The sequence below is a fragment of the Oncorhynchus mykiss genome, chromosome 1 (genome assembly GCF_013265735.2).
Source record: "Oncorhynchus mykiss isolate Arlee chromosome 1, USDA_OmykA_1.1, whole genome shotgun sequence".
Lineage (NCBI taxonomy): Eukaryota > Metazoa > Chordata > Actinopteri > Salmoniformes > Salmonidae > Oncorhynchus > Oncorhynchus mykiss.
The window spans coordinates 31,511,236-31,535,653 of NC_048565.1; the positions used below are offsets into that span (position 1 = coordinate 31,511,236).

At 43.9% G+C, this 24,418-nt stretch overlaps 1 protein-coding gene across 5 annotated transcripts in view; it reads right to left on the reverse strand.

Annotated features, from left to right (window-relative positions):
* LOC110521059 (S phase cyclin A-associated protein in the endoplasmic reticulum) overlaps positions 1-24,418 on the reverse strand; it is an 88,020-nt gene that overhangs the window by 49,967 nt on the left and 13,635 nt on the right. For 2 of the 5 annotated variants that reach the window (XM_021598486.2, XM_021598498.2), the window contains exons 5-20: positions 24,245-24,345; positions 23,708-23,824; positions 21,782-21,909; positions 21,362-21,621; positions 17,287-17,610; positions 15,455-15,622; positions 15,249-15,312; positions 15,018-15,153; positions 14,767-14,878; positions 14,196-14,336; positions 13,793-13,948; positions 13,543-13,685; positions 13,263-13,344; positions 12,292-12,444; positions 9,270-9,377; positions 5,315-5,451 (exon numbers count right to left, since the gene is read on the reverse strand). In XM_021598486.2, coding sequence (XP_021454161.2) covers positions 5,315-5,451; positions 9,270-9,377; positions 12,292-12,444; positions 13,263-13,344; positions 13,543-13,685; positions 13,793-13,948; positions 14,196-14,336; positions 14,767-14,878; positions 15,018-15,153; positions 15,249-15,312; positions 15,455-15,622; positions 17,287-17,610; positions 21,362-21,621; positions 21,782-21,909; positions 23,708-23,824; positions 24,245-24,345 — 2,330 coding nt within the window. The remainder of the gene's footprint in view (positions 1-5,314; positions 5,452-9,269; positions 9,378-12,291; positions 12,445-13,262; positions 13,345-13,542; positions 13,686-13,792; positions 13,949-14,195; positions 14,337-14,766; positions 14,879-15,017; positions 15,154-15,248; positions 15,313-15,454; positions 15,623-17,286; positions 17,611-21,361; positions 21,622-21,781; positions 21,910-23,707; positions 23,825-24,244; positions 24,346-24,418) is intronic. The other 3 variants (XM_021598492.2, XM_021598504.2, XM_021598509.2) reach the window with 3 other exon arrangements.

Here is a 24,418-nt window from a genome sequence, read left to right on the forward strand (position 1 = left end):
AAAAAAAAAACTTGCAAGTCCTTGCAATGACAAGCATACCTATAACATGATGCAGCCACCACTATGCTTGGAAATATGAAGAGTGGTACTCTGTGACGTGTTGTGTTGGATTCTTCCCAAACATAACACTTTGTATTCAAAGTTAGCTTTAAAAAAATGTTAAATAATAATATTCGCAGTATTAATAAATGCCTTTTTGAAAACAGGGTGTTTTGGAACATTTCTATTGTGTACAGGCTTCCTTCTTTTCACTGTGTCATTTAGGTTAATATTGTTGAGTAACAACAATGTTGTTGATCCATCCTCAGTTCTCTCATATCAACCATTAAACTGTTTTAAAATCCCCATCATGGTTTAATACCCGAGCAGTTTCGCTCCTCTCCGGCAACTGTGTTAGGAAGGACAACTATCTTTGTAGTGACTGGGAGTATTTACACACCATTCAAAGCCCAATTAATAACTTCACCATGCTCAAAGGGAGTTTTTTATTTTCTTTATTTATTTTTAAACCAAAATCGGTGCCCTTTTATGCAAAGGCATGCTGTGCTTGAAATTCACTACTCAATTGAGGGACCTTAAAGATAATTAATTGTATGCGTGGGGTAGTCATTCAAAAATCATGTTTTTTTAAACCAATATTTTTTAACACAGAATGAATCCATGCAACTTATGTGACTTTGCTAAGCACATTTTTACTTCTGAACTTATTTAGACTAGCCATAACAAAGTGGTTGAATAGTTATTGACTTTACATTTCAGCTTTTCACTTTCAATTTATTGGTAAAAAATTGAAAAACATAATTCCATAATGGGGTATTGTGTATCAGTGGCACAAAATCTCAATGTAATAAATGTTTGATTCAGGTTGTAACAACAAAATGTGGAAAAAGTCAAAGGGGTGTGAATATGTTCTGAAGGTGCTGTACGTCTGCTGCAGAGAAAAGAGAGAGCATGGGAAAATGAGTTTCGAGCAGTCAGGGAAATAAAAGTGAGGAAAAAATGTTGGCTCACCATTTAAAAAGAAGATGGTAGAACAAGCTATATGTTGAAAATTCCCAGAGTTTTGGTGCAGGTATAGCCGACTAGCGTCAGCAAACTATCTTCCTTTTTAAAATATAAATATATTATATACAGCGCATTCGGAAAGTATTCAGACCCCTTGACTTTTCCAATTTTTGTTATGTTACAGCCTTATTATAAAATTGGAAACAATTCTATTAAAATCCATCAATCTACACACAATACCCAAATAATAACAAAGACAAATAGTTTTTTTTTTTAGAAATGTCTGTAAATGTGTTAAAACATAAAAACTGAAATACCCTATTTACATAAGTATTCAGACCCTTTACTCAATACCTTGTAGAAACACCTTTGTCAGCGATTACAGCCTCGAGTCTTCTTGGCACCTACAAGCTACAAGCTTGGCACCTGTATTTGGTGAGTTTCTCCCATTATTTTCTGCAGAACCTCAAGATCTTTCTGGTTGGATGGGGAGCATCGCTACACAGCTATTTTCAGAGATGCTCAATTGGGTTCAAGCCGGGCTGTGGCTGGGCCACTCAAGGACATTCAGAGACTTGTCGCAAAGCCACTCCTGCGTTGATTTGGCTGTGTGCTTCAGGTCGTTGTCCTTTTAGAAGGTCAAACTTCAACCCAGTCTCAGGTTCTGAGCGCTCTGGAGGATATTTTCATCAAGGATCTCTCTGTACTTTGCTCCGTTCATCTTTCCCTTGATCCTGACTAGTCTCCCAGTCCCTGACACTGAAATACATCCCCACAGCATGATGCTTCCACCACCATGCTTCACAGTAGTGATGGTGTCAGGTTTCCTCCAGACGTGGCGCTTGACATTCAGGCTAAAGAGTTGCGTTTCATCAGACCAGAGAATCTTGTTTCTCATGGTCAGAGTCCTTTAGGTGCCTTTTGGCAAACTCCAAGCAGGCTGCCATGCACTTTTTATTGAGGAATGGCTTCCATCTGGCCACTCTACCATAAGGTCTGTCAGTAAATGACAAGAGGAAAACTGCCCATGCACTAACACATTTTGAAATAGTAGGATGCACAAGGTGCTATCACAATTCAATAGCATTACGTTTTGGAACACACCGTCCGCATTGACACCATTCTGGGTCCGGATCAGGACAGTGGTCCACCTGTTTTTCACTAACTTCTTCAGTTTATGGATAATGACAACCAAAAAAAATGACCTGACCTGTATCCCATAATGTACCTGCATTCCATACAGAACCAGCCTAATAATGACTAGCCATCTTTAAAATTAGTATGCCCTTGCAAGGCTTGACAGTCATGTAAATTTGCCAGTAGCACACCGGGCCAGTACCAACTGAAAGCCAAAGATCCGAGTGAAAAGAATACTAGCCCGGGAAAGAGTATGATGCGCACATCATTTAAATGTTATTTTTAGTTTGTGGGCTGAGCCAGTAGCCCATAATGACCTACCCTCCATTCACAATCACATTTTAACTTGGCAATATCATATTTAGATTGATTGTTTGGAGGGAAAAATAAAAACCTCTGCGCAATCTCAAAAAGGGTGTCTTTATCTTTTGGTAAATTCAGTTGTTATAGTTTCTAGTGTTTTCAGGTTTCCACTGTCAAAAATCACACCTTTTATAAAAACACACACACACACACAGTATCAAATGTCCCGTGATTGATACAAACCATCATGATATCATTCTGCCAGGTAGGCCTATTTTGCAGTCAACATTTAAATCGGGAAGGTTAAGAAATGTTCAACCAAAAACATGTACTGGCACCCTAGCGACCAATAAAACAAAAATGTGGTATCGCACTTCCAAGTCAAAGGGTAAAAAAAAATGGCAGTATTTTGGTCTCAATTTTGAAGCCTGGTATACAGGATTGTAGAGGGATACATTTTGAGGGCTTAATGGAAGGTAATTCGATCACACACACTGGGCTCTAGAGTAGACCGTCACTGTAGGTGAATGGGTACGTACATTCCCACACAAAGATTACAGGATTAACCGAGGATGTATGCATTTTCACAATGCTTTCAAACTTAATATGAAATACTATTAGTACTGTCGTTTCCGAAAGTATGAAAAACAAATCTTGTTTACAGAGAGAAAACACCATAAACTGCATTACCTGAGAGGCATTACCCTGAAATATTCAAAGCCAAGGTCAGGGTGCTTAAACGCTGTATGTACTCTGAGTAAACCAACCAGCAAAACGGCTAGTTGGGTGACTGAGGTCCATCATTCTATCACATTATTTACCATGTCCTCAAAGACAACTGAATAAAAATGTTTTTGCTGCCTCGCTTCCACCAGAAATTGAACTATACCTGGCCTGTTTGTCATTCTGATATTACAATATTCATCTCTGACAGGTTTACACCCACCCATGTTAAACGGGGAGCAATTGCTGAGCCATTCATCATGATCCGCAGCAGGCGCGGCTAAATGGGCTGCGGCTATAAATATTAGTAAACTGCAATAAGGAAAAAGCACAAATCTACAATGCAGAACTAATAATCAATTAATCAAGCTTCTTCATTAATCTGAACTGGCAGAGAGCCAATGCTGTAAAAATATCTACCTATAAGCAATTCAGTTTTAAACTGTTAAGTGTATATATACTGTTTGATGCTGTGTTCCTGTATATACTGCGCATTTCGGATAGAAGCTAAACGGTCGGCTAAATCGTCGGAGTGGACTTCTACACTGTGCACCCAAATGGGACAGGTTGTTTAAACTAGGAGTAAGTTGGCTAGATGAGCATGACATCTCTAGTGGCTTACCTTGGGCCTCATCTCACAGGAACATGGTGTGCATGTGTATATGGACCCCTCCAGCTCCTCCACTGGGTGAAATGAGTAAGGCTATGATCACCTCTCCAGGTTGCACACAGGGGTGTCTTTGTGTACCCACCTCTTTCTGAGCTCCACTCACACACTACGGACTCTGTTCCCAGCCAAAGGAAACACACACAGTGGGCTACAGCCAAACAGCTTGCCCTACAGGAGCAGGTACACACTTCCAAATCCTTGTTTTAAAGTCCAGAACGCATCCTGACAAAATGACATGCTACTTACATGCCTTTTCAACAGCATATTTTCTTAAAAGAAAAGCAGCCCTATTTAACTGAAGGAAAGACAGCCAAACCACAAACATTTGGGTTAAACTGTGTTCAGTAGTTTATGATGGGGAGTACAAGCCCGCCCCAGAGTCCAATGAAAACTTCTTGCATTTTACAGACACCCTGCCACGCTTCAATAAAACGGCTCATTTCCACCCAGCGGTGGAGCTGCTCACCTTTATGCTAGCAGGGGCTTTGTGTTATTTACTACCTCTGAAAGCCTTGTGCCATTGAGTGCTAGTCTCAGCAGGGCTCGGGTTGGAGCTGAGGCTGGAGAGAGGGCTGTGCCTGGGAGTGACAGTGAACAGGCAGATTATGTTGGTGTTTTCTCAGCCCCAAGCCCTTCCATAAGAGAAGTAACAGCAGCAATACTAAATGATACATTTCACTGAAAGCAAAGTACTATTATTTAAAAATGGTGGATAAAAAAAATAAAAATAAATGTGACAGTAGTAATGTTAAGGGAGAACTGTGTTCTCCCTTAACATTAGCGAGCACTGCTAAAAATAGACTTCATAGCAAACATGGATCCATCACAATGTGTCCTGGTAATAAAAGTGACTACAATACAGGACTGTGTGTGAGTAAGAGTTAAGGATGCAGCTCAGAGACGCATGTCATCTCTGGTGCTGCACCCTCCCCCCCCAGGCCCCCATGCTCCAACCTGCCCCGTGACAAATAGCTCATCCCACAACTTTTCCTCTACTCTGTCGTATCCCTCTCCTGCCCCCAAACCTCATCCTCCCTCCCTTGTTGTGACCGGCTACTAACCTGATTGAGCCCATGCCTGGGATCTGACACGGTGGCACGTTGCCTCCTATTTGTTGATTACTATTGATTTTCTTTGATACTTCATTTAAAAATCAATAGCCCGGAGAAAGAAAAATAGGCATGGTTTACACATACTTTAACATACTATTGTACACCGAAGGAGGCTTCAGTTTTGGCAGTACCGTGGCAGCAATTAGGGGGAAAGCTCTTAACAGGTGAAAGTCTGGGCCCTCAGATCGATTCCCAGTTTTTCTCCTCAATCACAGAAAGTGGCCATAAATTTAACTCATCAGTATTATTCTTTGGACAGCTGTGATGCACATAACTTCTGCTCTCCATCTCCTTGTCACTCATAAAGCGCCTTCTCGCTGGAAACGAGAGAGGGGAAAGAGAGAGGTGAGAGAGGATGCATCACCTGGAGTTCATGCGTGTGCGGAGTTTCTTTGCCTTCTTGCGTGCCTTCTGCCTCTCCTCTCCATCCTTCACACTCTCAGAGGAGACAGTGTTGTCCGTCACAATGTCCACTATGTACTTCTTTAAGGAAAGATGCTCCTGAAATGCATGAAAACATTTAATTACAATCTCATTAGCTCATTCTGAAATCGAGATGAACACACAAGGAGTGAGAGGAAGAAAAAAAGTGCAACAGAAAAGTGCAAAAGTGTGACAATGAATTGGGCCTTATGGGAGTAATTATGTAGGGTCCCATATTCCCTTCCGTAGACATAACATCCAGCTACTGAGAGTCACCTGCTGCCAGCACCCACAAATATTTTCAATATAGCCTGCAGTCCCCTTTGTGAGGTCACCCATATCACCACAAGGATATCATAGACTGGCTGGATAGTCTATCAAACTAAAGCAAGGATCTTCAAAGCTGTAGGCAGTTAAACTGAGAACACAAAACCTGTTCTACCATAATACACATGTAGCTAATTATGTCCATATCACAATAAAAAATAAGCAGTTGAATCTAAGCCCAGGCAATCTGCTATAAGTAGAAGCTTATCCATTGAAATGGCAGATGTGTGTCCATTGTGTGGCATATACACCTCTGGGCAGAGCAATTGTATCCTGTCATTATCAGGGCATCTGCAACAATTGCTGTTCGTTTGAAGCCACATACCCATGGTATTGCTGAAGGGGAAAGAGGTGTCGCTTCCAGTCTAGTGTGCACCACACCAGGCCTGTCAGATCAGATCAAGCTGATATCTCCACCAGGAGACAGAGAGAGGTAATCCAATTTAAAAGAACATGATGTATGTGCAAGAAACCAATTACCCAATTATGTTGTCATCCAAAACTCTAGAGGATGGGATGGTCCCGCAAGATAACCGTTTCCATTCAGCAGCCAGCGTGTGGCATGCCATTCCTTTTTGTCAAGTTTTGGCAGTGCACCTGCTGCTTGAATAGGGGTTTCAGATGAGGTGTTGTCATCATAAGCACAACTAGAGAAGACCTACAGTTAACCAAGTGCTAAAGCGCTTCGCAATCCAGGAGTCATAATAGCAATCATAAACAGGACCGAGAATCAATTCTTATTCCTTTATTTGTTTGACTTATTGATTTGTGACCAACCTGATCAATCAGAGGGAGGTTCAGGGTGATTAGAAAGTAGCTCCTCTAAGATAAGTAGAGATACAGGCCTAACAGGAATACAATGTGACGTGGCAGGTGAATCAATGGTAGCATGATTTTAAAGGGATTGAAGGGAAAAATAAACATCTAATGTATTTACTGATGGGAAACATCACATGAAAATCTAAACTATTTTTCACTGGAAGTTGAACACATCTCGAATAAATGTCACCTGTCTTCAATGAATGAGTTAGATACAAAATAAGCACTTGTGTGCTGACATGTGTAGTGCAATATTGTTCAGCTGAGCCTTTCAGTCATGACCGTGGCTCTGCCTTGCTTGAGAGGCAGCTGTTCAGTATTCTCCCTGAGAGCCTATCCACTCCTGTGCTACTGCCGTTTACTTAACAGAATTGTTTCAGCAACACCTCAAAGACATTACAAATCTCAAAATCACATCAAAGACCGTTTGAAAGGGAGCTTAAACATAAATTAATGTACATAATTAATTGATATCAAGATTATCATGTTATAGCCTAATACTTCTTCGTGAACTTAAAACTATTAGTGATTTTCTGTATCTTGTCAGGTGATCTGATGAGGCAGTGTGACAGACAGGTGTCTGGCTGAAGCAGGAGGACAATGGGCCACAGAGCCAGGCCTGAGGGCAGAGCTCCTTCACAATACCTACCACACACGGCTTCTCTTGTGTTCCATTCTGGAGGGAGTAACCAGAGAGCTGTCTAAACATTACACACCCACAGTGCCCAGAAAACAGGCCTCTTTAGAGACAGGCACAATCTAAGTGATATGTTCCCCCACCACCTCTTTTGTCCAAGACGAAGTCGGCTTTCCCACTTGGTGTGAAACAGACAGCTGTATGTCATGTTGGGTACAATGTGATGGCATACTGAATCCAGTTACACACCATCTAAGCAACTGTTCACGGGACTATTTTTCAAATGGAGCTGAATGCTTTGTGACATTCAAGTCCTGTAGCACTAGGAACACTGTACACATGAAGATGAAAGATTACAGACTGATAACAATCCCAAAATATAATAACGTTTGTTCTCTACGTTCCCTGAGCGCCTAATTCTTTAGCACGCTGTTCCTTAACAACTCTTTCAATTACATTTTTGTCTTTCAGGAAATCTGAACCGCAACTTCACTCCTTCGACGAGTGAAAAGACTTTACAACTCTGTACACTTCTTTCTGATTGCCTGGCAGAGACGGGGTAACATCAGCCTCTGTGTATCTCAACAGGGCTCTCTGGCCACCAGAGGGGATTCATCATCAACAAGAACCTAATTTAGTGCTGGCTCCAGGAGGTCAACTCTTATACCCAGAGAGAGGCCTGAGTTCACCACAGCCTAGCGATCCCTCTGGAGGCCCAGGTCAGTCCCACACCCCCACCGTCAGAGTCCCAGCTGAGGGTGCAGGAGAGGGATGAGTAGTCCCTTGGAGAGTTCACTGGTGTTTTTGCGCCAATAAATAAATCCAACATGTCTAACACGAGGGGTCCTGGACATTTCCTATATCATCTTAAAACAGGACAGATGACAACTTATACGTTTAAGTAAAGAGAGTGATTGCAATCCCAGCCGTTATCTCTGTACATCGATCCAGCCCTGTAGATAATCATTGTATCCTCAATTTAATTTGTGAGTCCTTCAAAACGGGAGAAGATGACTAAATATAAAGCTTTGGGGCATCTGCCGCCCGCCTTCACTGAAAAACTATGTAGTGAACCCTGTACAGTTCAGCCAACCATCTTCATTTTAATTAAAAATCTTTCATTCCAGCAAGAGTTATGGAACCAACAGCTGGAAAATAGTTGCCAGTTGCATGAATTAAATACTGCACACCAAAACGAGCAGGACATAAAAATAAAGGAAGGCAAGCGTAGTCTATCTATACAAAAAATCCCAAGACATTTCTCCATCTCCTGCCTGATTAACCTTGAATGCTGAATGAAAACATGGAACAAAAGCAGGGCTGAATACCCCATAATAGAAACATAGAGCAGTAAATGCTAAGAGCATTTATTACACAGAAAACACCATGCTGCTGATCCATAGAACATACATTGCAATCGTTTGGACCCGTTAGCTAGGCCATTTCAAACCCCACCAGCCACTACTATTGTAAAGCATAGCCTACACTGCATGGTTTAAAGGCAGTCTGAAGAGACAGTGTGATACTGACTGTGGCCGTAGTACTGTATTGGAGATTTTCATACCTTCATTGCAAATGCCTTGTTTATCATACTGTCAAACAGAGAAACGGGCTGCAGTTGGAAAGCAAATGATTTAGAGTGGAAGGTGGGGGGATTAATGATCAGCCTGTGAGAAATAGGTTTGAATGAAGGAGCTGCTAGGGCCAAAGGTGATGCATATAGCACCAACAGTTGTCAGCCTCACAAAGAGCAGCATGCTGAAAAGGCAATCTCATATTGCAGAGCAGGCTGAGAAGCCTCCTTCCTTTAACAAGCAGTCTTCCCATGAAAAGCACTCTGTGACAGAATGGCCTGTAGACATGGGGGTGATGTCACCCCCTCTACTGAGTCACTGAACTCTAACTGTTTACATTTCAGGGCCCATTTATAATCTCACAAAGACCTGCGAGAGAGCTACTATATGACGGGATTCATAAACAATAATAATGAGCCTGTCATAAATGACAAATAACCTTGATTTAATATCACAGACAATATCTGAGTGGTATTATTTTGTTGGGATGGTGGATGGGGGTATCTTTCTATTTGAGGTAAGACTGTGGGGGTACGCACCACTTCCTCGTCTGAGAGCTCGCGTCCCTGGATGCTGCTGCTGTCTCTCACGGCCTGCTGGTGCCTCTTGCCCTTGGTGTGGCTGTACAGGTGCACCTCCGTGGTGATCTACAAACACACAGGTCAGAAGTCACTGCTGAGGACACAATGGAGACAGAGGCAGACAGGGTCGACAGGGTCCTCCCCATGGGAGGCCACTTAAACCAGTGTTGTAGTACTCAAGTCCAGGATTCTAGTCCAAATTTAGTCCCCATGACTTGTAATTCGACACGGATTTGACCATTGGTGACTCGGACTCACTTTCTTGTGACTTGTATTTGCACTTGGGACTGGATAGGCTATGATAATCAGAATATTAGCAGCACGTGATGCGCAGCGAGGGTTCAGTTTTTTTCCAGCTACACCTTGTTTAGGCTACACTTTCTTCAGTCATGTAACCTCATTAGATAGCTAGCTAACAAACTGATCATGTTACCAGCAGCCTATATGTAAACATTTGGTGGCACAGAAAGAAAGGAAAATGTATTTACTAAATAATTTCTCTTGCCGCTACACTATATCTGACTGGGAAAATGTTTTGATTTTGAGTTCATGCGCACTCCGTGAGCATTTGGACCAGAACTCAAGCACTGGGACTAGAACTTCAGCCATAGACATTCGTGACTCGACTCGTGATTCGAACTTGGACTCTGGCTCGAGCACATGGGATTTGGGACTCGACACGGACTCAAGGTTTAGTGACTTACTACATCACAAACCACATTTTCATCCAAAGTTTATATGTGAGTAAAGTCATACCATACTAAAATAAAATCACGACAACTGTGATGGAAACAGGTAATTTTGCTATAATTGTATTAATGCAGACAGAGTTTGTTCGTTCGACATGGTGGTATCTTTTTGTGTTGATAAAATGTACTATGAAAAAAATGGTGGTGGAAATGCCTTTATGCACAAATATTTATATAATATCCATCATATCGAAGCAAACTTGGAGTCACGCGATGAAATGGTATGTGGTCTTCCCACTATTATTAGGCTACAGATTAAATAAGTTATGATGAACTTCACAGGGTGGTGAAAGTGCAAGGTAATGAGCTTGATGCTCCTTTCCAATAAATATTATTCTTCTGGTGACATGATCATCGCTGCTTGTCTGCCGTTTGACAAATAAAAAATATTATTGCTCTTATCCATAATAATCTCATAATGTAGACTAGTCTACCCTCACTGTATCTGCCAGCTGTTGACTAGAGCACATGTGTCAAGACCAGAGTAGGTGCATTTACTATTTAACTCAACAGAGTGTGTGTCAAAACGATCGGTAGAGTTGAAAATGCGATGGAAACACATTGAACTTTAGATTTTTAATTGGTACATAACTTTAAGCAAAAAAAGTTAATGTGTGCACTACGTCATCACGCACAGACTTTTATCCGCAACAAATCCGTTTGGTGGAAACACCACTGGTGGGAAAATGTGCAGATTTTCTTTATGTGGATTTTAGAATATTAGCATGAAAATCTGTCGCCAATTGGATGGAAACCTAACTACTGACTGACACTACACATTACAACTGGTTTTCAATAAGATCAGACAGACTTTCTCCTCCATCGGACCAAATAGTGAGTCCTAATTTGTAGTAGGTGTAAGGAACTTAACTGCAGTCAACAAGCCTTTAGTGGAATGAATTGACATGGTTAAGAAGGTGACAAGGGTAGCCACGTAGTTTCTTCAAACAGCATGTGATGTGTCAGACACATATGAGAGCATTGTTAAACTGAAGACGCCTTCATGGCTGTATTTAATGGCATTCTCCTTTCTGACAGCACAGCTGGATCATAGTAGTTACTGCAGTATGAAATCGGGGGCTGACAGATCCACTAAGGATGATCCATCTCAACACAAACATTTACAGTGAACAAATGTAGCCTATATAACAACATTAATGTGATTGGCTCTAGGATGGTCTATTCCTTTTCTAAGTCAAGCAGAATATGTTATCCCTGTACTCTTTTTGTTTGTGTCAATGACTCATCCTCAAACCAACTGATGAACCAATGTCCCTTCGGTCGTTCTTGCTCCTCACACAGAGTGACTATATATAGTGTGGCATGTCTGGAAAACCACACTGAAAACACTGGTACAGTAAACCACAAACTGTGGGAAAAACTGAGCTGGACTATACACAGACAAAAGCATGGCGTGAAGATGAAGAATTGACACAAACGGCATGAGGTTAGGTTGATGTGGACGTGTTGTTTCCTCCCACCAAGGGCTAGAACAAAGCCCATTACGGATGGCCTCGGTTTAATGTCATTAAATAGAGTGCTGGCTGCTGGCCTATAGATGATCTCTAGTGTCAGATGCTAGCCAAGGTCATCGGAAATGTTAACAAGATTCCCCCCTCCCCCCACACACTCCTGTTTATCTGATGCTAGTTGGAGCTCCAAGGTGTCGCAACCTTGTTGCGGTGAGAGCCAGCCTGGTCCGTCACAGATAAATGTGCCTGCCAATAGATTTGTTGCCCGTCACTTGAAAAGCATAGTCATGCCCAGTCATAAATCTCCACCCCAGAGATCATGTTTAATCAATGCAGTTAAATCCTCATTTAAATACATTCTCTTCCAAAATCCACTGAATCTCCTTCTCATGAGCATTTATATGCATACAGTCTGCCAAGGGGGACCGCCAGAGCTGCTCTACTGCCACAAAGCTGCTGCTGCTCCTTTCCCCTTCAGTTTAGGTTAAGCATGTAAGCCAATCAGTCTCACAAATTAGTGCAAGGAATTAAGTTAATGAAGTAAAGGGTGAACTTCTCACTGGAGAGTGGATCAAGCCAATTCACCATTTAGTATATACTTTCTCTACTCAGCATGTCAGCATCTGTCTAGTGTGACAAGAAACATGCCAAGGACAAGTGGGCAAAATATCAATCATCATCTACACGAAGAACAATACAAAGACATTTTGTTAAAAAAACTATGGAGAACCATTTCAAACTGGGACTTTGTGTACATACCACAACATTGCACAAGGAGCACTGTTTCTTGCGCTCATACGGTGTCAGTTTGGGGGCATAGTCAGTGTTGGCATGTCTGCCACTGCTGAGTTCTGCTGCCTTCTCCTTCCTCTGTTCAATCTGCTCCATGTGCCTGCGACTGCTCTCATCATGCTGGGAAGGAGAACAACCAAGAGATCATGAGATTAAGAGGGACTTTAGTCTGGTCTACAACAAGGAAATGTAAACTTTAGACAGGAGCCGTATCCACAAAGTGTCTCAGAGTAGAAAATCGTTCCTAAGTGCTGAGAATAGAGACATTTTACTACCACACTTACAAGTCAAAATAAAAGCTATGCGTGAAGCCTCTTTGGTCATAAGAGTCCAACCTAGTCGATAGATCTTTAGAGGAGCACATAAGGTGTCCTGACCAGATAAGAGTTACCAGCAGGTGTTTTGATAAAGAAAAAGTAGTCAGTGGTTCCTGCTCCACATGAAATTGCTTTGGAGTGGTTGAAGAATGTTTAGCTATTTCTATATTATCACTACACAAATATTCTAGACTTACATGCTTATGAAAATGATTCCACATGAGCCCTATTTCACATGATATGGAACACTTATGAGGATCTATGAGGATCTAAACACTTAACCACATAGGCTAATAAATAATCACATCGTTTTCTTTAGATTATTTCATTAACCTACATCTAGTCATTTCAAGTTATCCCCTTGGAACGCAATAACACGTTGTTAAAAAAAATGCTTAAAATTGGGCATGCCTATAAGTTGGACAATTAAAGGCATCTAGGGCCTATGTTAGCTTTAATTGTGTTCGATGAAAATAAATGATAGACCTTTCAAACATTTTATGCAACATTATCAGCAAGTGATTAGATGTCAAAGTGTGTTGATATAACGGTGCTATACATTTTTGGGAGAGATGCTTTGTGGAAATATCTGAGGCAGGAGTGAGATTGTGCCTCACTAACCTTCATCTGGATCTTCTTCTGCAGTTCCTCCATGGCCTCCTGTTGAGCAGCGCTGAGGGCAGCCAGACGCTCCTCTCTGTCTCTGTGGAGAGAACAACAGACTGGAACAGTGAGATCCTTCGGATTAGGGTGGGGGGGATATCTATTTCAGACAAAGCACATTGTCTGTTGGGTGAAATGCAGTTATGATTAAGGGCTGGTTAGCATGTGATGATGGAAGCACCTTAGGTAAGAATACAAAAACAGATAGTTGATTCCAACTGAGCAAGGGGGTACAGACCTGGCCCTCTCTCGTGCAGCGTCTTCCCTGGCCCTCTCTTTCTCCTGCTTCTGCTGCTCGATGCGTGTCTCCTGCTCCTTCCTCCTCATCAGCAGCTCCTCCACCCGTGCCTGCCGCTCTGCCTCCAGAGCCCGCTTACGCTCCTGGGGAGACAGACAGGGACCACAGCCAGTCAGTGGGACTGTACACTGTGGTGGTAAGGCAGAGACGTCTAAGGGGGAGAGGGGGAGCTGCTGCTGTCCACTGTTACCTGTACAGCCTCGTCTCTGGCCTGCTTCTCCTCCTGTCTCCTGCCTCTCTCCTCCTGCAGCTCGTTGAGGCGCTGCTCGTACTCGTTCAGCTTGGCCAGCACATCGTGCCTCTTGTTCTGAGCTTCCAGAGTGTTGATGAATGCTATCTCATTCACCTGCAGACAGACACAAGGGACTGGTCAACAAGCCTGACTCAATGAGCTACAAACAAAAGTGATTATTATAACAATAGTCTGCCTCTAGTCTAGTTTGCCATTGCTTTTTTCTGTGATCCTGTTTCTTTGCTTTTAAGAACATTCTCAATGTCCAAAATTATTATCAAAAGAAACATCTAATTAGGAAAATACTTCAACTCTTGGACATGTAGCTAGGTGTGGAGAGTCCTAGGGGTCAGTCCTGTACCTTGGCCTCCTCCTCCTGAGCCTTCTTCACTATGGCCTGGAGCTGCAGCTCCCGCTTGAACTCTGCATGGAGTAACTTCTCCTCCATCATCCTCCGCCGCTGGTCCAACAACTCCTCCTTCCATTTCCTGACCTCCTTCTCCTGTGAGGGAAAGACAGCTTGGGTCAGCTCATTTTACTCATGTACATTCTCTAACCAAGGCAGACACTATTATGGTGTCTTGCATTCAAAGCATTTGCTGCTACCCGCTCTGGTACGATGTCCACAGGGATTCATGTGAATATACACCACTTCATGTACTTATGTGGTTAATACTCAAGATTATTGAAGGGCACACTCATCTCATGAGGGCCTGGAGAACAAAAACAAACGTCATGAAAGATTGTTGAGTTTGGGCTACGTCTCTCCCAGACGTGTCTGTGGTCAGCTGGGCTGAGAGAGACTGAGAGCTGGCCTCTGTTATTTAGTGATTCTATTTGGCAGTGTGCTGACAGAAGCTCTCCACGTGGCCAGGCTGAGCTGGGCTAAGCAAGGCTGTGGTGTTTCCCGTTGGCTCTGTATGGCCACTCACCCTCTCCAGGAGCTTCTGCAGTTTGTGAGTCTTCTCATCTCGCAGTTTATCCCGGAGCTGCTGGGCCTTCAGCTGCTTCTCTTCATGTTTTTTCTTAGACTCTGCGATGGTTCTGCCAAATAAGACAGAAAAAACAACTTACACCTGCCATCCTATCCTCTCCCCCAGTCGTTCAAAATAGGAACGAACTTTGACATGCACCAAGATCTTTTCTCTGACAAACATCAGTAACATGAGGGTGTGTGTCTCACCTTTTGCGAGATGGGGAGGACAGTTTCTCGTGCATGTGGATCCCATGGCCAGGTGGTCTGGAAGGCTCCTCCTCCACGATGTCCCCCCAGGAGGTGCTCTGACGCCACGGCTCCCGCGCTGCAGAGAGAGGCGAGTCTGGACATTGACCACATCTGTGTCTTTAGCAAGAGCATCAACACTCAACCCATCTCATTATAGATATATTACAGTTAAACAGAAAAGAGATTTACCGTCATAGTCGGCTAGCATGTCACTCCAATCCATGTTGAATCCACCTCCACTGCCAATGCTGGCCTGGGGGAGAGATAATCAGTACACGATCACTGGCAATCATATGGATATTACAAGGCGAGAAAAACTCAAGACCTGGGGGAAAGAGATCCTACCACTTCAAAAGCACTTCATATGACCAAAGAAAATTGAGAGAGTGTCTTACAGAGAAGTCAGTCTCATTGTCAGTCTCCAGGTCATTGTTCTCAGCCTGGATCTCTCTGGTCAGCTGTTCCTCTTCAGCAATGGCGCTGGCGATAGCCTCCTCGTTGGCCTTCTCCAGGCGGTCAGCCAGCTCCTCCTTCTTTGCCAGGACCTCTGCCATGGACTGGGGCTGGACACAAGGCACACACACACGCTCACATATAGCACTTTCTTACTCATTCAGGTTTCACTAAGCCCACTGGCAGTCAGGGTCTATCTGTACCTCTCTAAAATGCAGGAATGTTGTCTATTGCTTTTATCAAGATTGTGAAATATGTTATTACATGTATATACTGGTGGGCTTGGTGTGATCAACTTAAAAGATTCCATGAATTTTATATTCAAGAACAATGACTCTTAATTTCATACAGCTCTAAAGGTACTATTTAGAAAAGTTCCCAAGACCCTTAGTATCATAACATGTACAAACAGAAAAGAACATCAAACCCAAAAGCACAAACCACACCACACGATCAATCACAAGATCACAGGTGAGGAAGCATTCAGGAGTCATGCAGAACAAGTTCCCTGTGAGAATGACGAGATGGTGGAAGGAGGCACAACCATGGGACCAATTCACTGACATGGTGTAGGAATAAATACTTACTAGATGAGTCTAAACAGCCTGATGGAGCTCAAAATGTCTCCATTTCTATTAGTCTTTACACATACAACATGAACTTGACCAACTGCCTTTCCTTAGTCACAAATTACATTTACATTTTAGTAAATTTGAAAACGCTCTTATTTAGAGTGACTTAGAGGAGCATTTAGGGTTAAGTGCCTTGCTCAACAGCACAGACAGGTTTTTCACCTTGTCGGATCGGGGATTCGACTCAGCAACCTTTCAGTTACACTCTTAACCTCTAGGCTACTTGCCGTCCAATCACTATCAGGGAGGACAGACAGTTAACAGCACTCCAGTCCAGAGAGGCCAGAGCTCCAGTCTAACTTAATGAGGGAGAGGTTTCTCTCACCACTGAGGCAGTTTCTCTCTAACTAGGGGCCTGCAGTGCAGTCTAAACAGCACTGGGCTTATCTGAGCCACCCACAGAGGCGTCTGGCCCGGCCCAGCACTAAGACCAGGTCTGCCTGTGTTTGATCTGAGCTTAGATAACTTCCCTGTAGACCATTTAGAAGCCCTCCATCTCTAGGTATAATGAATGGCCTTCAGAAGAGGTTAAGGTGCTGTGGAGGTATCTATGACAGTAGCCCTGCTAGTGAAGGAGGTTCTCCTCAATTAACTCCAGAGACTACTTATGATGCCAAATGAGGCAGTAATAAACCTGACACAGGACGGTTGCTGATCACTTAATGCACAATGGAGACAGAAAACAAACTAATACCTGACACAGCCATTGTAAACATGCCATGATCCCTGGCCCTTTGGGCTGAACCTGTCCCTGAACTGGATACCCTGTCACAGGTTCGCACCATTTCAGCTCAAAGCACAGTCGTTTTGATTAGTGGCCACTTCCTCAACACAGCATAACAACTGGGCCAGCCACTTCAGGAGTACCAGCAACAAGCATGACAGACACTGTTTTCTGAGCTCTCACAACAAGAGCCCCATGGACATCCTCTCACAGCCAACCACCAACACCCCCACACAAACTGTCCTGCCTACCTGGCACGGGGCTTTTCTGAGGGGGCTGTGCTGCCTGTCATGTTAGCACATTGTGGCTGGAGGCTCTGTAGATTGACTTTGTTTAGGCGCTGAAGGTCCATGGGGGATCCATGACCCCCTGCCCTGAGCCCTCCCCTCCCTCTGCTCCTCCATCTCTCAGCACTCACAGTGGAAAGCTCTTTGGGGTCCAGCACACTCTCCAGTTTCACCGCTGCCATGGGAGCCTCAGCCGGTCCTGGAGCAGATGTTGCCATGCCCTGTGACGTGCCCCCCGCAGTCCCCTTGTCCCCCAGAGCACAGGGCCCATCCGTCTGGGCTGGGTCTAGGGATGGAGGGAGAGCTAGGGCAGGGACTGGTAGGGATAAGGCTGGGAATATCGTAGGGTCTGGGTCCTGGGTAAGGTAAAGGGTAGGGGCTGGTATGGGGGGAGGCGCGTCCTCACAGGGTGCGTTGACACACTGCCCCGAGTCTTGCGCACTGTCTGATGGGGGCTGTACCAACACAATCACACACACACCATTCAAGACATGCATATTCCAAGCATTTCATGAGAGCAGTAAAACAAAAACAAAACGATTAACACAGCTGAAAACACACATCATGCAAGGAGGTTGGCAATAACATGCCCTAACCATTCAATTCTCATCAAAACATCAAATAAACACAATGTGGAAATACATGAAATGTGTATTTCAAATAAGCAATGCCTAGAATACACCCATACCCAGTGTGTTCCGAGGCAATGAGTATTTATTTAATGAGAGGGAAAATAGCATATTTCTGCTTCTGAAGTGTCAGTGTACGAGCAATTGTGTTAAAACTGATATGCCCTGTCTGGAAAGGTTGTCTATGAATAATGTGGAGCCCAAAACCAAAACAATGTAAGTGATAAAACGGTCTTGTGTTACTCTGCTCCACGTCTCCTGTCGTCCTGAATAATTGATAGCTGGGGACTGCTGGGAGGGTGAGTGACTTCAGGGCTCAGTACTAGGGATGTGCACGGTTATTTGAATATCCGAACAGACGTTAGTATTAGAATACTTGTGTGAGTATTCATTTTTGCAAATACATTTTTCTTTACCTGATTTGACTGAAAAGGCTTTTTCTAAATTAAATTTAAACATCAATGTGACATTCTTAGACAAGGACATATCATGACATTTCAAATGATTAATTTAATAAAACAAACTCTTCAATAGAATTTGGATGCACAGTGCTCCCCATAAAAAGACCGCTAGCCATCACGTGTGTAGCTTATGTTGGCCAATCAAAGTGGCAAAAAGGCTAAATGTGTAGCAAGTGGAGTGAGAGTTCACTAACGCAGTGCAAGATGGAATACAATTACAGAATTAAAAGTTAGCGAAATGAGAATCAAATGCAATTTTATTAGTCACATGTGCCGAATACAACATGTGTAGGTAGACCTTACAGTGAAATGCTTACTTATGAGCCCCTAGCCAACAATGCAGTTAAAAAAAAATATGAATAAGAAATAAAAGTAACAAGTAATTAAAGAGCAGCACTAAAATAACAATAGCGAGACTATATACAAGGGGGTACCGGTACAGAGTCAATGTGCAGCGGCACCGGTTAGTTGAGGTAATATGTACATGTAGGAAGAGTAATTAACGTGACTATCCATAGATGATAACAACAGAGAGTAGCAACGGTGTAAAAGAGGGAGGGGGGGCAATGCAAATAGTCTGGGTGGCCATTTTATTAGATGTTTAGGAGTCTTATGGCTTGGGGGTAGAATCTGTTTAGAAGCCTCTTGGACCTAGACTTGGCGCTCCAGTACTGCTTGCAGTGCAGTAGCAGAGAAAACAGTCTATGAGGCTGGAGTCTGACAATTCTGTTGTGCCCTGTTCACGACTATCTTGGTGTGCTTCGACTATGTTAGTTTGTTGGTGATGTGGACACCAAGGACCTTGAAGCTCTCAACCTGCTCCACTACACTACTGGCGTGCTCAGTCCTCCTTTTCCTGTAGTCCACAATCATCTCCTTTGTCTTGATCACATTGAGGGAGAGGTTGTCTGGCACCACACGGCCAGGTCTCTGACCTCCTCCCTATAGGCTTTCTCATCGTTGTCGGTGATCAGGCCTACCACTGTTGTGTCATCGGCAAACTTAATGATGGTGTTGGAGTCGTGCTTGGCCATGCATCCATGAGTGAACAGGGAGTACAGGAGGGGACTGAACACGCACCTGAGGGGCCCGTGTTGAGGATCAGTGTGGCGGATGTGTTGTTACCTACCCTTACCACCTGGGGGCAGCCCGTCAGGAAGTCCAGGATCCAGTTGCAGAGGGAGGTGTTTAGTCCCAGGGTCCTTAGCTTAGTGATGAGCTTTGAGGGCACTATGGTGTTGAACGCTGAGCTGTAGTCAATGAATAGCATTCTCACAAAGGTGTTCCTTTTGCCCAGGTGGGAAAGGGCAGTGTGGAGTTCACTAGAGAGTGCATCATCTGTGGATCTGTATGGAAATTGGAGTGGGTCTAGGGTTTCTGGGACAATGGTGTTGTGGTGAGCCATGACCAGCATTCCAAAGCATTTCATGGCTACAGACGTGAGTGCAATGGGTCGGTAGTCATTTTGGCAGGTTACCTTAGTGCTCTTGGGCACAGGGACTGTGGTGGTCTGCTTAAAACATGTTGGTATTACAGATTCGGACAGGGAGATGTTGAAAATGTCAATGAAGACACTTGCCAGTTGGTCAGCGCATGCATGCAGTACACATCCTGGTAATCCATCCGGCCCTGCAGCCTCGTGAATGTTGACCATGTTAAAGGTCTTACTCACATTGGCTGTGGAGAGTGTGATCACATAGTCTTCCAGAACAGCTAGTGCTCTCATGCATGTTTCAGTGCTATTTGCCTCAAAGCGAGCGTAGAAGTAGTTTAGCTCGTGTCACTGGGCAGACTTCGACTGTGCTTCCCTTTGTAGTCTGTAATGGATTGCAAGCCCTGCCACATCCGACAAGCATCAGCGCCGGTGTAGTACGATTCGAGTCCTGTATTGACGCTTTGCCTGTTTGATGGTTCGTCGGAGGGCATTGCAGGATTTCTTATAAACACCTGCCTCTGCAACTGGGGTTAGAGTCCCGCTCCTTGAAAGCAGCAGCTCTGCCCTCAGTGCGAATGTTGCCTGTAATCCATAGCTTCTGGTTGGGGTATTACGTACGGTCACAGTGGGGACGACGTCGTCGATGCACTTATTGATGAAGCCAATGACTGATGTGGTGTACTCCTCAATGCAATCAGAGGAATCCCGGAACATATTCCAGGTCTGTGCTAACAAAACAGTCCTGTAGCTTAGCATCTGCATCATCTGACCACTTTTTATTGATCGAATCACTGGTGCATCCTGCTTTACATTTTTGCTTGTAAGCAACAATCAGGAGGATAGAATTATGGTCAGATTTGCTAAATAGATGGTGAGCTCTGTACGCATCTCTGTGTGTGGAGTAAAAGTGGTCCAGAGTTTTTTTTCGCCTCTGGTTGCACATTTAACATGCTGATAGAAATTTGGTAAGACGGATTTAAGTTTCCCTGCATTAAAGTCCCCGGCTACTAGGAGCACCGCCTCTGGGTGAGCGGTTTTCCTGTTTGCTTACGGCGAAATACAGCTCATTCAGTGCGGTCTTATTGCCAGCATCAGTCTGTGGTGGTATGTAGACAGACAGCTACGAAAAATACAGATGAAAACTCTCTAGGTAGATAGTGTGTTCTACAGCTTATCATGAAATACTCTACCTCAGGCAAGCAAAACCGAGACTTCCTTAGATATCGTGCACCTATGTATTTTTGTAAATAACAGCTGAAGGAGTAGGATACAACGAGCAACCAACAGGTAGGCTGTTGTTTTATCTGAATGGGGTTGGGGAGAAAGCACAGCTTGTGGCCTCAATTAGCCTAGCTAGCTTCTCTATGCTACTACAGTCAAGACAGGCACTGTTTTACAGGATGATAAATAACATTGTGGCTGCTACAAGTTAGCTAGTCTTGGCTGTAACCGAGTTTCCTTGCCATCTCTGTCGCTCTCACTCAGTCTCCTCGCTACACACACAGCCCTTCGAAGCTGCAGCATTAGAGAAGAAGGGTCTGAAAGTGTGCCAGCCTCTCTCCCTCACGCAGCAGTGCTCAGTTTTAAAAACGTAGCTACGTACATGAAAAAAAAACATGTTATCCGACAAAAATACATGCCACTATTCGAATTGTAAAATTATTTTAACCCCCATCCCCACCTCCATCATGTGACCCTTCTCTAAGTCTCCTGTCATCTCCTCCAGGGGGTCGGGCTCCTCAGGGATTGGTTGTTCACACTGAGCCTCGTCTTTGTCCAGGGGGCAGGGCCTGCCAGGGGGCTGCTGGTTCTCCTTATTGATATCATCTTTAGGGCTGATGTGGGCCAGCACCGGGCTGACCTTCGCTACGATGGCGGCAGAGCGAGGCCGTGCCGGACGCCCACGCTGTACTGTCTCCCAGCCCTCAGAGTCCTTCTTACCTGGACACAGTGAAGGACACACACACTCATTAGAAGTGTTGCTCCGCAAACATCAATCATAAGAGGATACACACCCTGAGGGGTTTACATGCACTGATGATAAAAAGACCACGAAACCATGTAAGGATCATATAGTGCACCCTCTAAATTTCATGCTTACCTGGTTTCTCTGCGGGATAGTTGTTGACTTGGCTGGGGACAGGAAGGGACTGGGAGGACTTGACCCGGTCAGCCCAGCTGGGGCCCGTGTGGGACAGACGAGCTACGGCCAGTGTGGGTGGAGGACCACTGGAGAGATGAACACAAATCACTCAAAACCAGATGAGCACAATGTCAAGATACACAGAAGCATTTCACCACAGAGATCAGTATAAATTATTTGTTTTAATAGACAGCTTCTCCTCTACACAACTGCCGGTCCAACAGTACAGTTTAAACCAGTGGTCACCAACCTTCAAGATCACTTTCGCAGTCAAAAAGCAAGCATCGATCCACCACTCAGATGTATTTTTTTAACATGACTTTAAAAAAAATAATTTTACATGACATTAATGTTACATTCTAGAAGGATAGAGTTTCCAAGTTGGATGACCGTTTAATACGATTTTTCCCCGGAGGGAGCTAGTTTTTTTTCTTCCAGTGTTCCCAGTTGTCTTGAACGCACTGAAGTTTACAGTTTTTAGTCTCAGCAGAGGGAGGGAGAAAGCAGCAGAGGGTCTGCCTCTCACAGTCCCTGCTCTCTACTTCCTTTCCTCGGGTGAGACTGACCAGAAAGGGAACAGTCTTCCACCTGATGGCGAAATTCAAGTAGCACCGCATCTGCCTCATGCACAAATTCATGTTGTTGCTATGACCAGAGAAAGTGAAATATTCCTCAATATTAAAATACACGACAAGATGCTAATAATAAAAGTGCAGTGCTATCGATACACCTGGCTACTCATTCATTGCAGCTGCAGCACAAGTGGAAGTAGGGAGAAGCACGTTTTATGCTTCGTAATAGTGTTGAACAAAAACAGTGTTGACAGTGCTGAATGAAATTGGACATAAACTCACTCATAAAAACTGCAGCGCTTTGGTATATTCTTTGACAGTCTCTCTCCGGTCATGATTTTAAAAGTTAGGAAATCTAAGGCAGGCTAGAATCAAACTGTGGCTGGGGTCATGGAAGACATAGGCAAGGTGATTTGAGCTATCCGATTGGCCAGCGCAGTATGTGCACAGATCTCAAACAAATTAAGTGGTTCAAAATGGCAACACTTTGCTTAAGGTGCACAGGGCCTCTGAATCAAGTGCACCTACTGTACCGCCAACAGAGCAAAACAAATAACGATAAATAAATAGACTAGGAATGCATTGAAGATCGACCGGTTGGTGACCACTGTTCTAAATAATGGCTGTGACGTCACTGACTACTCTAGCAAGAGTAATAAGAGGTGACCATAAGGTGAGCAGCGCCATCTGCCTCACCCAGGCTGGTGTCTGATCCAGGCTTTCCTCCCTACACACTCAGGGTCTACAAACCTCCCTAATGATCAATACCCATTTCCTGGAGCATCCGATTACAGGGCACCGCACATATTGAACCGATGCTTCAGCAGTCTTTAACCACACTTTTATCTATACCTCCCACTGTTTCTGTGGCGTGGCTAGTGAGACTTGACAAATTACATTAAACAAATGCCTCAACATCAGCAATCAATCCCCTTACCAGCAGATCACAGAGCAGCCACTACCAACCCAGACCAGTTGGCACATCATATTGCACATTGATTTATTAATTAGAAGTTTCTAATGCTATTTTTTATCAAATTAGCATTGCTGAACCCTTTACTCCAACTGTGAACATGTAATGATGGCTGACTGTATTACACAGAATATAGCTGAGAGGAAACATTCTGCTGCCCAGAATGTGCTGATGGGGAGTAAAGTGAGGAGGGATTTTGATGACTGCCGTATAATGGTGTGTGTTCATAATGACTGGCAGTCATTACATTAATATGATGGTAAGCACTTTGAGTTCAAATCAGAAACAGTGGAGATTAGGGCTGTCAACCAAACCAGAAAAGAGTTGGAGAAATCTTACCCAAAGTTTAGGGCGCGGCGAGCACTAGGTGAGTGGACAATCCTGTCAGATGAGGGGCTGGGCATCACATGACGACCTGGGGACATCTTACGCACTTCCCAAGCCAAAGACGTGGGTCTGGATTCAGAGAGGACAAATAAAATAAAAATATATATAAAATTGTAATAAACTGTAGTACCATAGGGGGAGATTTGTATCTCAGATAAAAACAATTCAACTTATGGGAAAACAGAAACATACACAAAAGTTGCAGGTTGATTGACCGATTAACAGCCTACTTTAAATGTACAACTTGGGAGGCAACTTAAAAGCTTGGATTTTTATACCCATTTAAATGGTGTTGTGGTCATTGTGTTAAAGAGGAGCCAATAAACGGGTGGATCACCTTGAATTACAGCCAAGGCAAGCCTATTGATTGATCTAGTGTGTTTGAAACTCAAAGCCAGGGAGCAGAGATGGCACTTAGAGGTTCCCCTCAGGGAGTGAGCGAGCGAGCCAGAGAGAGAAAAGAAGAGAGCCAAGGCATAGATAGATCACCTGTTCTGGGCATCTGTTTTCTCCAACTTCTCCTGCAGCTGGATCCAGTCAATCAGAGCTTTAAAGTCCCGCACATAGTTGTCCAACATCATCAGCACCTCCTGAAATAAAGACATGTCTTTCAGACACCGACAGGGGGACATTTCAGTGGAGCCATCATCCACATATCGGGTA